Here is a 13,827-nt window from a genome sequence, read left to right as displayed (position 1 = left end):
ACACCAGGACTCCAGCCATTCAGTTCGACTGAATAAGGTTTCCAAAGAGTGGCTGGTGAGCTGGAACCTCCAACCTTGCAGTTCAAACTGACCTTGTAGTCCAGCGCATTAACCCACAGCGCCACATCAGGACTCAGCCATCATAGTGTTGTTGTCGTTAAGTGCTGTAGAGTCAGTTCTGACCCACAGCAACCCTGTGTAGGGTTTCCAAGGAGTGGCAGGTGAGGTTGAACCACCAACCTTGCAGTTCAAACCGGCTTTGCTTTCCAGCACATTAACCCACAGCACCACACCAGGGCTCCTAGCCATCATATTGTTGTTGTTGTTATGTGCCATGGAGTTGGTTCCGACTCATAACGACCCTATACAGGGTTTCCAAGGCTGTAAATCTTTCTGGGAGCAGAACGCCTTATCTTTCTCCCGTGGAACAGCTGGTATTTTCGAACTGCTGACCTTGCGGTTTGCAGCCCAATTAGTAACCACTACACTACCAGAGTTAATAGCTATAATCATCGTCAGTTCTGAGATCTATGGGGGAGAGCAATGTTGGAACCTGGAGAGAGCTTAGTTATAGCTCTAAGCTTAGTTACAGCTCTAAAGGTTCTTCAGTTTGTTAGGTCCTCCTCTTCATGGCCCCTAGAGGTTGCAGTGCCCTAAGGATCAGAATGGATGCCATTCTAGTTTTGATTTGCCTCAACTCATGGCTTTAAATGGCATCTATAAATTTCTACCAAATTCTAGCCTCATCCCTGCCCTCCTACAGCCAACTATCTGCTTGCATTACCCATTTATCATATTTTTGCATGCGACACACCCACATAAATACTGCCCACATACGCAAAATGCATGTAGCATGCACAGAAAGCTAACATATGAGGGAGCTGCTCTGTTTGCAAAAAACATGTATGTGCATTATTTTTGAGAAATAAGAGATGTCCAATCAAATTCTCAAACCTGAGTAAAATCGAACTCTTCACTTCTACCACACCTGCTCCCTAACTTACTTCCGTCATCCTCAACATTCAACTGTCCTCTTAATCAAGCCCAAAATCTACAAATTATTCATGATTTTTCTTTTCCTAACCACCTCTCATCTATTCAGCAAGTCCTTTTAATAACTCTGCTCTCAAAATCTATTCCAAAATTGTTCATTTCTTTCCATCTCTCTTATTACCACCATTGTCTCTCTTACCACATCTTACACCATCATCTCTCACCATAGAAGTCTCTTCCCTAGACTCTGCTTCCTCTTAGTCCCAACAATCATTTCAGCAAAGAGATCTTTTTTCTTAATATCATAATTTTCCATTGCACTGACTTGTATTTTCAAACATACTGGCATAGATTTTAACTGTCTCCCCAAATTTGCTATTGTTGCTAAGTGCCATGGAGTCTTCCAAAGCCTCAAATCCATCTTTTGAGATATAAGAGATTAAAGAAGCAGAGATGGCTAAAGAGGGATGCCAACCCCCATGAAAACTGCCCAAACGGAAGCTCAAAAGAGACAAGGACCTACCTCCAGAGCTGGCACAGAGAGAAAAAAAAAATTCCCCTAACGCCGGCACCTGTATTTGGACTTCTAGCCTCTGAATCTGTGAGAAAATCAAATCAATTCGTTTGTTAAAGCCACACACTTGAAGTATTTCCTTAATAGCAGCACTAGATAACTAAAGGAGTCCTGGTGTGGCACTGTAGGATAAGCACTGAACTGCAAAGTCGGTTTGAACCAGAAGTTCGGTGGTTCAAACTTCATCAGTCATTCCTCAGAAACCTTGGAACTGACTCAACAGTGCTTAAGAACAGCAACAACATAATGGGTGGCTTTAACAAACACTTTTTCTCACACAGCTTGCTGTGTTTTTTTCTCACACAGGTCAGCATAAAAGAGGAAGGCCCCCCAACGAGATGGACTGGCACAGTGGCGACAGCAATGGGCTCAATGTAATAACTGAGGTTGGCGCAAGACCAGGCTGTTTTGTTGTTGTACATAGGGTCACTATGAGTGGGAACCAACTTTTACAGCACCTAACAGCAACGTCCAGTCCAACTCCTGCTCATTTATCATAATAAAGACAACCCTCACCTAAGTAGGATTATTATAACTATAGGTATGCTGTTATTGTTATGTGTCTTCAAGTGAAGTCAGATTCATAGCAATCTGGCATAAGGTTTCCCAGGAGAGCCGATGAGTTTGAACCACCGACTTTGCGGTTCCAAACCAACCTGCGGTCCATTGTTTATCCTACAGCACCACACCAGGATGCCATTTGAGTTATAATAAAGTATAAATAGTATAAATAAAGTATAAAGACGTAAAACCAGAGGGCTCCTTGGAGGCCAGGATGGCCAGACTTTGCCTCTCATACTTCAGACATGTTGTCAGGAGGGACCAGTCACTGGAGAAGGATATCATGTTTGCTAGGGTGGCAGGTCAGAGAAAAAGAGTAAGACCCCCAGCAAGATGGACTGGCACAGTGGTAGCATCGATGGGTTCATATGTGGCAACGACTGTGAGGATGACCCTGGAACATGTAATGTTTAATTCTGTTGTACACAGAGTCACTGTGAATCAGTGCCAACTTGATGGCACCTAACAATAAAGTATATATACCCATGCCAGTCATTCAACAAGATTTTATTGAGCACCTACTCTCTGCCCAGCACTGCTCTAGGTGCCATGGAGAATACAAGAGAAATATGTGGTATCTGCCCTCAAGGAGCTTACAAAACTAGCTGTTGAAATCAATGTACATGGGATTCAGGCAACGTGTGATATATACAAAGTGGGCGACTTCGAGACAATGTGGTGGTTCAGAGATCCACCACTGATGGCAACAGTCTCTTAGGGCAGGGGAGGGGTCAAAGCTTGGCTAAGCAAGGGAATGGCAAAGCAGAGAAGCTAGAATGGATAAGTGTGAGGACAAAGACTGAGTTCAGTATGGCTGGAGCAGGGGCCTGTGTGCTGAACTGTGGGCATGAGGGTGGCAGGATGAGGAGGTGCCTGGACCAAGGAGACCAGGGACTTGGGTTGGGCTGTGGACAATGAAACACATGAATCCTTCCCTTAGTCTGAGGTGCTAGTGGGCTCGCTATAGACCTCTGCTGCCTTCCTTTTCTATCCCCACATAACTTCATCTTCCCACCCCAGGCCCTCTCCTAGAAAGATGAAATCTGATATTGAGTTAGACCACTGGCAGAAGCTTAATACCCCATTGGAGGAATTTATCAGACAGGTGGTAAGTTTCCAAGACCGAGAAGGCCCTGCCCTGGTGTTTTTAGATGGACTTCTCAAGAGCCAGACATTCAGGATCCTTTTTAAAAACCTCCCTCCACCAAGGGGATCGGTCCAGAGAAAACGCATTATTGAGAATGATTATAACTGTTTCTCCAATGCCACACGTATCCAGATCCTTCCTCCTAAAATGGATCTGGGGAGAGTCAGCTCCTTAGTCACAGAACACTTGAAAGCTCAGCTCTCATCTCAAGAAGTCCAGGCTTCCACTCTGGACCTCACAAGCAGATGATTTCTACTGACATTCCAGCCGGCTAGCCTACATGGCCCGGGATGCCTCAGTGGAGTTCCATTCAGTTCATGTTAGCCCTTTCAGGGGGATTCAACTCTGAGTTGGAGTGAGGGTAGATCTGTTAGGGAAGCCAGGCAGCAGAGGAGATTTGAGCAAGGGAGCGTCTGAGAGATTTGAGGTCAGGAAAATAGCCTTCCATGTAATCAAGTTCTCCCCGAGGCCAGCTGGCAGGGAATGCCACCACGGGTGAGACACAGCCTCTGCAACTTAATCAACAAACAGTACAGAGCTGGGCCTAAGGCAGTGATGAGAAACAGGTGCCCCACAGGAGGTCTGAGAAGAGCTAGATGGGGGCAGCACAGATGGAGCAACAGTGCGGAGTATAGTGTCAAAGGGCCACAGCAATAGGGAGGGTTGGCAGCGGAAACCTCACAAGGGAAGGACGGGGTCCCTCCTCTCCCTGCTCCAGGTGCTATATCCAGACACATCCTCCCATCCCCACCCGTGTCCCCACCACCCCAAGGTCACAGCGTCCTGGAATTCCCGAGAACTGAAGCATCTGAGGCTATGGGATTGGGGGCAGGCATTATGGCTCACGGTCTCAGCAGGAGGCGCGTTCCGGGCCACTTGAGCCACAGGAAAGGAACCACGCGCCGGGTGAAGGTGGCAGTGAAGGTGTAGATGAGTTCTTGTGACTCTGCATTGGTGAAAGTCACGGTGCCCCCCTCATAATCCAGGGCAATGCCCACTCTCCGGGGCCGCAGAGCCGGAAAGAGCTCAGCCTCAGGGTTAGTGTTGGCCCAGATGCCCGTGGAAGAGAGGCGCAGCGCCCACACGCCATCCTCTGGACTCAGGGAGAGGCCACCCTTCCTCTTGACAGAGTCTCTGGCCACCCCCACCATGCAGCTTTCCAGAGCTTCTTCCTCCTCGTCTTCCTCTTCTTCCTCTTCATCCCCCAACGATTCCTCATCCTCATCTGTTGTTTCCCATTCATCATATCCATCCCCGTAGCCTGCCTCCTCTTCCTCCTCCTCCTCTTCTACTTCTTCCTCCTCGTCCCCCTCCTCTCCATCCTCAGACCAGCCCTCTCGTTCCACCTCTACTTCCCAGTAGACCTTGCCCCAGGTAAAGCCCTTACTGCCCAGTACCCCAGGTTCACAGTCAAACTGCTGGGGATACAAATAGCTACTTCGGTACAAGTTGCTGTAGGTCACACACTTCCAATCCTCTGATAACAACAGGTACCCGCTGGCTGACTGTGGGTCCAGAGTGACACTCACTGTGGGGACAAGGGAAGAAGAGATGGTGTCAGGTAGTTCAGAAGGGCACCACCTGGCTGTAGGGTGTCCATGGCTTTCGTAGCAGGCGGGCCACCACCCTGCACAATACAGGAGGCACTATCACATCTTGGTCTACATGAATGTGCCCCGAGAGGCATGGAGGCCAGGCTGAGAGGATGCACAGCTGAGGGACTGCTGCAGACATGGCTTCTTGCTTTAGGTTACCATTGCTGTTTACTCTCAATACAAGATCCACAGGGTTAGGCAGCTGAGAAGAAACTTGGTCACAGGCAAGGACTGCGTGGTAAGATCTGTGCAGATACAGCAACTAAACATGGGGCAGGAAAGGAGTCAGACTATCAACTGGAGGCCTCTACTGCACACTGCACAACAGCAGGTTGGTCAGAAAATGCAAGAAAAGGGATTCAGGTTTGTAGCTGGGAAATTCTCCCTGCTGCATAGAGAAGGGGCTATTTAGGGGCAGTGAGGGAGTCAGGGGAGAAGGAGGAGAGCGAGTGGAGAGAGGGAGGGGAGCAGAATGTCTGTAGGGAGAGCATGCATTTGAAGTAAATCTGGGACACTCACCTGTCTTATATTCCAGGTCTCTCAGCAACTTTCCTAGGGAGAGGAGAAAAAAAAGGAGAGCAATCAAAACCCACCACCATCAAAATCAAAATCCCTCAAAAGCCACCGCCATCGAGTCAATACTGACTCACAACAACCCCCTGGGAACGAACAGGCTGTAAATCTTTATGGAAGCTAAGTGCCCATCTTTCTTCCTTGAAGCAGGTGGTACATTCAAACTGCTGACCTTTTAGTTAGCAACCCAACACTTAATTCACTGTGCCACTAGGGCTCCTCAATGACCCTCAAGCCCAGCACACTTGAGAGTCCACTTCTCACTTGGGGGGTATTAATTTCATGACAGGGCTCCATCCCTAAGACTTTAGGAAGAAACGAGAACATAGCAAGGAGATTTCCAAAGTGTGAGTTCAGAGACTGAGTCAACCAGGCGCCCAAGTACCCACCGCAAATTGGTACCCTAATTGCAGACACCCATCCCAGGGTTCCCCGCAACCCTCACCTTGGAATTCTCTCAGGCCTCGCTGCAGAGAGAGAAGCTTATCTGAAAATTCTCCAGTTCTTTTTTTAACTACCCGGGCGATGGGTTTCCCAATCCAGAACTTCTTGCGTGGGTACCTGAGATGTGGCAGACAGGGCAATCTGTTACCCAGAGTTATGACCACTGTGTGAAGGGGATGGGACAAAGGTATAATTACCCTGTCAACAGAGGGGAAAACGGGGGCTCAGAGACACCAAAGGAACTGCCCAAGACTGCTAAGAGACGGAGCCAGAGCTTAAGACCATTGGCTGACTCCGCATCCAGGGCACGTCTGTCCACTACGCCATTTGTCTACCTGCTCCACTCTGTTCCAACCCTAATGGGCTTAAGAGCTGAGACTGCACAGGGAACTTGCTCAGGTGGAGAGCAAATCTCTAGTTCTCAAAGGAAGTGACTTTATTTCCCAGAAGGAAATGAGGAAGCGTATTAGGATGAACCATGGAGTGAGGGAGTCTCTGGTGTCATTATTGTTGTTGTTGTTATGTGCCGTGGAGTTGGTTCCAACTCAGAGCGACCCTGTACAGGGTTTCCGAGGCTATAAATCTTTACAGGAGCAGAAAGCCTCTTCTTTCTCCCATGGAACAGCTGGTAGTTTCAAACTACTGACCTTGTGGTTCGCAGCCTGATTCATAACCACTATGCTACCAGAGCTCCATTATTACTCCCCATTAATTCAAATAGGTCATGGTCAAGAAACAATGGAGGGGATAGGCAATGAGAAGTGAGGTGCTTAATGGAAAGGAAGCTCCTTTACCTGTTTAAGAAGTCTCTAGTATCCTGGAAGAGAAAAAACACAAGCATCAATGTCAATCAACCAAACCATTCACATATACAATGTATTAGAGACCGGATGATAAGATAAATGTGGCCCCCACGTTATGGAGATGTGAAGATATCAGATTTAAAACAACAACAACAAATTAATCATAGTGACAGAATGAAACAAGGGGTGGGAAGAATGAGGGAAATGACAATATGACCTCTCTGTGGAGATGCACTGAGATTTGAAGGATGAGGTGCTGGTCAAATGAACAGTGGGAAGAAGACAATGTGGGAAAGGTCCTGGAGAAGGAGCCAGAAACCAGATCACGCAGGACTAGATTAAGCGGTGGTCATCGTTGTTGTTAAGTGCCTAAAAGTCAATTCCAACTCCTAGCGACCCTGTATGAGTCTGGTTTCTGAGAAATGGCTGGTGAGTTTGAACCGCCCACTCTGCGGTTCAAACTGACCTTTCAGTCCAGTGCATTATCCTGTAGCGCCATGCTAGGACTCCAGGCAGTGGCTAGTTTATATTTAGTTCCAAATACAGTCAAAGTGGTTTGGCACTTGTGTGTTGTTGAGTCTGTTGCAACTCATAGTGACTGTGTATAGGGCTCCTAAGGCAGCAAATCTTTACCAGAGCAAAAAGTCTCATCTTTTTCCTATGGAGCAGCTGGTGGATTTGCACTGCTGGCCTTGTGGTTTGCAGCCCAATGCATAACCCACTATGCCACCAGGGCTCCAACAAAGGGTTTCAAATAGGAGAGTGAGAGATGTGATCTACTGTACGCGTGACCAAGACAATTAAAGTGTTCTTCAGGATTCATTCTGTGCTTCTTCCTTTCAGTAATAGAGCCCCTGGAGTTATAGCTGGGCAGATGACCACCCAGCTAAGAAACCACATTTCTCAGGTTTATATCTGTTCATAACTGTTGGTGGTGTTAAGTGCTGTCGAGTCGTTTGGCTATACATAACTGGTGGTTAAGTGCTGTCGAGTCAGTATAAGGAAGGTTTCCGAGGCGTGGCTGGTGAATTTGAACCACTGACCTTGTGATTCAAATGACCTTGCAGTCCAGCGTATTAATCCATAGCACCACACCAGGACTTCATATACATAACCAGGTGTGACTAAATTCCTTTCCCAAAAATGGTAAAAGGAAAATTGCCTTCTACTTCCTCTTTTCTCTTCTTCTGGCTGAATTTTGGACACAGTAATAGCGAGCCGAACTTTGACGACACAATTGAGGACAACATCCCTAGGAGTTAGTAGAACAACAATGAAATGGAAGCAACCTGGCCCCCTGATGACCTCATTAGACAGTCACCCTCCCAGCTCTAGATTCCTAAGTTCTGGACTATCACCAAGAGAGAAGCTTCTGCTTTGTTTGAATCACTGTATTTTTGAGTCTGGTACAGTAGTTAGCTGCCCTGCAGAGAAGGGACTGAGGGAGGCACTGTGAATGTGGTGAGGCGAGTCTGAAGGTTGTTGCTATAGATCATGTGAGAAATCAAGGGGTCTGAACTCAGGCTACAGTGGCAGTGAGGAGAAGACACCTGGTGTCTTCTGGTGACAGACTAACTGCTCAGACTGGTCCAAGAGAATCAAGATCCTGGCTTGAATAGGAGGGAGCATCAGTCACACACACACCACTTGTGTGACAGGGAAGACGAGCAGACGGACAGGCTGGAGTGGGAAGATGATCAATTGTGAGATGCTACTTACATTCCCTTGGTGAATCTAAAGCCTTCATAACAATAAAACATGAATCTTATCTTCCTCTATCTCATTTACAATATTTATTAAATGCTTTCTATGTGCCAAGGGTCACTATGAGTCAGTACCAAGTCAATGGCACCTAATAGCAACAACATGTGCCAAGAACTGCTCTAGAAACTTGGGATAAAGCAGTGAGCAAGAGACACCGATCCCAGCCCTCGCAGAGTTAACAATCTGGCAGAGGAAAGCAGACAATAACCAACATAAAAACAGAAAACAAAACTAAACCTCCTGTCATCCAGCTGATTCCAAATCAGAGTGACCTTGTAGGACCGAGTAGAACTGCCCTATAGGGTTTCTAAGGCCATAAAGCTTTACAGAAACAGACTGCCACATCTTTCTCCTACAGTGGGTTCAAGCCACTAACCCTTGATTTATGGTCCAATGCTTAACCCACTACTCCACCAGGACCCCTTAATCAAAATAATAAATACATTATATTATATTAGTAAGTGATAAGTCTTATGGGGAAAAGAAAAAGAAGAGTAGAGTGAGAGAAGGTTGGGAAAGCAGGGTGGCTTCTTTGAGAGGGTGGGAATCATCAAATTGTAGTTCTTGATGACAAGCTCAGTCTCAGGAAGGACTTGGCTCCACGGGAGGCAATGCAAGAAGTCAGCTCTACACCCTGGCCTCCACTATGAAGCAACAGCCCAGAGATTTTAGCAGTGAGTTTCTGACAAATGTCTCGAACCTGTCCGTCAACAAAACAAGTAAGCCCAAGCAGAGGCAATGTGTGCCAACAACTGTGCTAAGAAATTTGGAGTAAAAGAGTCAAAGATTGGGGCAGTAGCTGGGGCGAGGGCAGGGAGCCAAGTGGGCATGCTCTGTCACATGGAAATTGTAGAACACTAGAAAAGGAGACCCTAACGATGTAGGAAAAAAAGAGGACATCTCAGGGCTGAAAGTTGTGAGCAGTCAGGGAGACAATGACCCAGAGTGCCCACGGGGAAAACTGGCTCTGCCAGGAGGGCCCTTCTCCCAAAGCGCAGAGAAGAGCCCCAAAGGCTCCACCCCCACCCCACCCCCACAGACACCTTGGGCTGTTGTGAAACAGGCAATCAGAGCAGAGTGTGGGAGAGGTTGGGGCAGTGAGTAACACCAGTCTTGGTGTGGGATATGCTTGGTTACTAACAGAGCATTCTCGAAGCTTCTTCACAGTGTGGACAGTGACCAACAGTGGAAAAAGCAGAAAGGGCTGTCCAGGGCTACGGGCTACATTGAGGACGTCAGTGTCTCTTTAGGATGCTCCTCTCTCTGTCAACTTTAACAACTTCCTGATACCTCCAGCCTTCCTTTCCTTTTCTATTTTACATCTTTTTCTGTTTTACATCTTTGGCCCTGCTGCTTCTTCTGCTTGTCTGTATTTTCCTATCAGGATTTTGGATCTAGGCCCCTATTCTGGATTCCAACCTCATTGTCCATTGACAAATAACTGCTGAGAAAGTATGAATGAAAATTAAGGAGCTAGCTGTTCAGTTTCCTTTCGGCAAAATTAAACCCAAACAAACACATAAAACCCCACACTAAAATCAACGGTATTTTATGCATTGGTTTTAAACAGGTGCCCACTTTCTCTCCCCACCATGTCCCGGGACACCTTCAGTCAGAGCGCTGAGACCGTGGAAGGTAGGGCTTCTGCTGGTCTACCTGCTCCTTCAGGAGGGTTAGGAAAAGGCACCCTCTAGCCAGACACTACTGGATTTCAGCCTCGCCAGCATCCTCAGCCCCAGGTCTCTCTGTGCTGTGTATAATTACACACCCGATGGAGAAGGAGAAGAGAAAGAGAACAAAGGAAGGCGTAGCAAGGGACCCCACAAAGAGTCTGGCAGAGAAATTCAAGGGAACAAAAAGATTTCTGATGGAAAGAGGGAAGCCAGAAAAAATATTTTAGACAAAATAAATATCAGAAGGAAAAAAGCACTAAGACCTGGAGTCAGGAGCCCCGGGCATGAGCTCTAAGTAGAATACTGACCTGCTCCACGACCTGGGATGGGCCAATTTCGCTCTGGACCTCAGTAGCTTGCTCAGTGAGGAGCTAGGCTGGAAGAGTTCTAAAATCCCTGCTAGCCCTCATTCTGAGTCTGCATCCACAGAGAGACAGGCCAGGGCCTGTGCTGGCACCCTCACTGGGGGAATATCTTGCCCTTTCTCCTCTCTTAGCCATCCATCTGCCCTGTTGTTGGCTAGGACAGCAATTTTTAGAGGAAACCGGTGGTTCTGCTGCTGACAGACAGACCCAGCTACCCCAACCCATGTAAGTTGGGGAGTCCACTAGATAGCCATTTCCAGTAGGAAGGAAATGGCTTCATACTTAATGACCTGTGTCATTTCGACTTAATGACCCAGTCCAGGACTCCCCCTTTCTTAGCATCAAAGCCACCTTCTCCAAGAAGTGTTCCTTGTCTGATCTCCATCTCACTTCTCTGGTGATAATTCCAGAGTTCCAAAGAAAACCTCACCCAACTGCCATCTCCATTTTGACAGCACTTTTTACTTTACAAACTGCTCCTCCATTGTAGAAAGCTTACTTCTGACAGTGATATCAAAACAGTTCTCCCATTTTACAAGAAGAGGCAATTCTCCCAAACTCACCTACCTTCCGACCTCCTGACTCCCAGCTCCAGAGAAGTCTCTCACCTGCATGAACTCTGCAGCAGGCTGTTGTGTCTTGCCTTCCAGCTCAGAGATGACCAGCGCCAGCCGGGCGAGCTCCCCGACACTCCTGGCCTTGTATTTCTCCCTGCCCTCTGTAAGCTCTTGCTCCAGCTTCGTCAGCTGCTCCAGCAGATGCTGCTCCCGCTGCCTCAGGAACTGGTGGCCCTTCTCAAACTCGGCCACGATGCACTGCCTCTGGTCCTGAAGCTTCTTCTGCAGGGGTAGGAGGACATGGGGTTCCGGCTCAGCCTCGGGTGGAGGATTCCTCCAGGCACAGTATAAGAGGTGCACAAGGCTTCTCCCCAACTCATTAATCTGCTTGGAGGCACCACAGAAAGATCTGGCAGTCTCCTTCTGAATGATCAGCCACTGAGAGCTTTATGGAACACAGTTCTATTCTGACACACGTAGCGTTGTCATGAGTTGGAGCCACTGCTGTTCATAGGGCAGCAAATGGTTGGTGACTGGTAGTGTCTGGGCTTGGAGGAGTTTTAGAGCACTGCTGGTCCACCCTCCTCCTCTCCTCAAACAGACACAGTAAGTGAACGAGTTCAGTTCACCAGCCACTGCCTGACTGGATCCTGACTCTGACAGATTCACCCAGCTCTTTGCCATTAAAGCCTAAGTTATTGTTCTAGATGAACCAATCTGTGCTGGGCCCTTTGAGGAACTTTGCAGAATCTCACTCATGAAGCGACACTTTTCCCTCCTAGACACTAATCTCTGTATGACCTGTATGACCCACTTCCTGGAAGCTGGCTTGATGAATACTATTCCAGCTCAACCAATCCTCTCTTTGGCACCTCTGTAACCTGTATAAAAAACTTGTGTGCATCCCGTCCCTGCCCTGAAGGGCTGTTCCCTCAGTGGCACTGTGGAATGTCTGTGCTTAGGGTCATGTCCTTTCCTGCCTCTGAGCCTCCCTGCTGAGTACAGCCTGGGCTCTGACCAGAGTCCTCCATCCCCTCTGTGCACGCTGGACCTTGGAGGATCCTGGACACAGGTCATCTCCTGCTCTACTCTCTCCCTCTCTCAGTGCCTAATGACTTTCTGCGGACCTCCACTGCCCACTTCCCCTACAGATACACCTCTAGAAAACTGGAGCCACCTTATCAGTTTCTTCCCTGCTGCTTCATCTCTAATCAAGCACACAATGTGCTGCCTTTGTTTTATAGCTACCACCAACCATTGGTCCTGGGCCTTGGGTTTAATAACACAGAGCTAGTCATCACAGCTGTCAGGCCTCCCTTAGCTCTCCTCTCTATCTCCCCTCTCAGTTCTTAACTGAGTCAGCAACTACCTCCCAAATCCTATGGTTCTCGTCCACTCTCAGGAATAGTGTCTTTCCCTACTCTGAGAGGATGAATGAAGCAAGGCCTTCCTCAGCTCCCCTACACTTTGACTCTCCCTGATAGACAAGGCCTGATCCACAGAGAATGGGAAGGGGCCTTAGCTGACACCTATAGCTATACCTAGGCAGCCTAGTCACTTATCAGATAAGAAAACAGGCCCAGTGCCACGCAGCTCAGACCAGCAGAACTAGGGTTCAAGCCCAGGTCTCTCAACACGTGTCCTCACCAGTGATCACCTCCTTAAAGTCTCTCCTATGCAGCCTCAGTCCGCTTGTGGCCCTGCTCACCACAGCAAATCGCCACCTCAGGCCTTCTCCACCAGCCTCACTTACCAATGCAGCCAGGATATCGGCGTCTCCCTTGGTCTGGAAGCCCTGAATTTTGTCTCTGTCTCTCCTGAGGGTAGTCAGGTGGTTCAGGATTTTTTCCTGTGGGAAGACAAGCAATGGGGACAGGTGGATGCTTGGGGCTGGGGCAGGAAAGTAGACTCAGGCTTGAATCCTTGGCCTACAAGGAACCGTCCAAGGCATCGGATGGACTGCAGGGCAGGCATCCCCCAAGGAAGGAGGCACCACGAGGTGAAGAGAGCTTACCCTGTGAGGCTGGGCAGCCTTCTCTAGGAGGACGGCTGTGTGAGGTCGGTGTTCCCGGGACTCCCGGCACATCACACACAGCAGCTTCCCGTCATCCTCACAGTAGTAGTGAAGCTTTTCCTGGTGCCGCTCGCACATCTTGGCTTCCTGCTGCTCCCGGGCCCCCTCCCCTGGCTGTCGACCCTTGTCCACTTTCAGCCGTTCAATGTTCTCCACAAGGCTGGCCAGTTGCCACACGGGGCGGATGTTCTCCTTCTTAAAAGGCTTCTTGCAGAGTGGGCAGACAGGGCGGCCCCCTGTCACAGGGCGGACATCGGTGGTACAGCTGCGGCAGAAGACATGACCGCAGTCGATGGTCACAGGGTCCCGCAGGTAATCCAGGCAGATAGAGCAGGTCACCTCCTCTTCCAGGCTCCGCAGTGGGGCCGATGTGGCCATGGTGCCTGAATACAGAGGAGCCTCCCTCCGTTGAAGAGGGAGGGCCTTCTCCTGCTTAGAGAACAGAGGAGATGGAATCAAAAGCAGGAACAAAGGTAGCAGTCTAGCACTGGGCCATCAGCTCCAACAATTACCCAACCAATCAACAGACACTTATCAGCTCCTATGAGGCTCACACAGTGTCACAGTGAAAAGGGACCTATGGGTTATGTAGTCCACTTCCTCATTTTACAAATGAGGAAAAAGGCTTACAGAGGGTAGCTTGGTAGAGTGGAGAGCTAGGCTGCCACCAGCCCACACAGCACACTGGTGAGAAACCACCCCTG

At 48.6% G+C, this 13,827-nt stretch overlaps 1 protein-coding gene across 1 annotated transcript; it reads right to left on the bottom strand.

The window, feature by feature from the left end:
• Positions 1 to 4,117: 4,117 nt before the first annotated feature.
• TRIM26 (tripartite motif containing 26) lies at positions 4,118 to 13,501 on the bottom strand. Its single transcript, XM_006875646.1, has 7 exons — positions 13,064 to 13,501; positions 12,803 to 12,898; positions 11,101 to 11,331; positions 6,682 to 6,704; positions 5,889 to 6,004; positions 5,390 to 5,422; positions 4,118 to 4,803 (listed from the first exon to the last, which is right to left on the bottom strand). Exons 1-7 carry the CDS (start codon positions 13,499 to 13,501, stop codon positions 4,118 to 4,120), a joined length of 1,623 nt encoding a protein of 540 aa, XP_006875708.1.
• Positions 13,502 to 13,827: the final 326 nt, after the last annotated feature.

This window comes from Chrysochloris asiatica, unplaced genomic scaffold (assembly GCF_000296735.1).
Source record: "Chrysochloris asiatica unplaced genomic scaffold, ChrAsi1.0 scaffold00333, whole genome shotgun sequence".
NCBI lineage: Eukaryota > Metazoa > Chordata > Mammalia > Afrosoricida > Chrysochloridae > Chrysochloris > Chrysochloris asiatica.
This window is presented reverse-complemented; position numbering and strand designations above follow the sequence as displayed.

What these genes read in the sequence shown, in the direction of transcription:
- TRIM26 (XM_006875646.1), bottom strand. Translation starts at nt 13,501, where the DNA reads ATGGCCACATCGGCCCCACTGCGGAGCCTGGAAGAGGAGGTGACCTGC. An exon ending in AGGCTGCCCAGCCTCACAGG is followed by an intron (nt 12,899 to 13,063) that starts GTAAGCTCTCTT and finishes GTCTTCCCACAG; the next exon opens with GAAAAAATCCTGAACCACCT. An exon ending in AGACCTGGAATATAAGACAG is followed by an intron (nt 4,804 to 5,389) that starts GTGAGTGTCCCA and finishes TTGTCCCCACAG; the next exon opens with TGAGTGTCACTCTGGACCCA.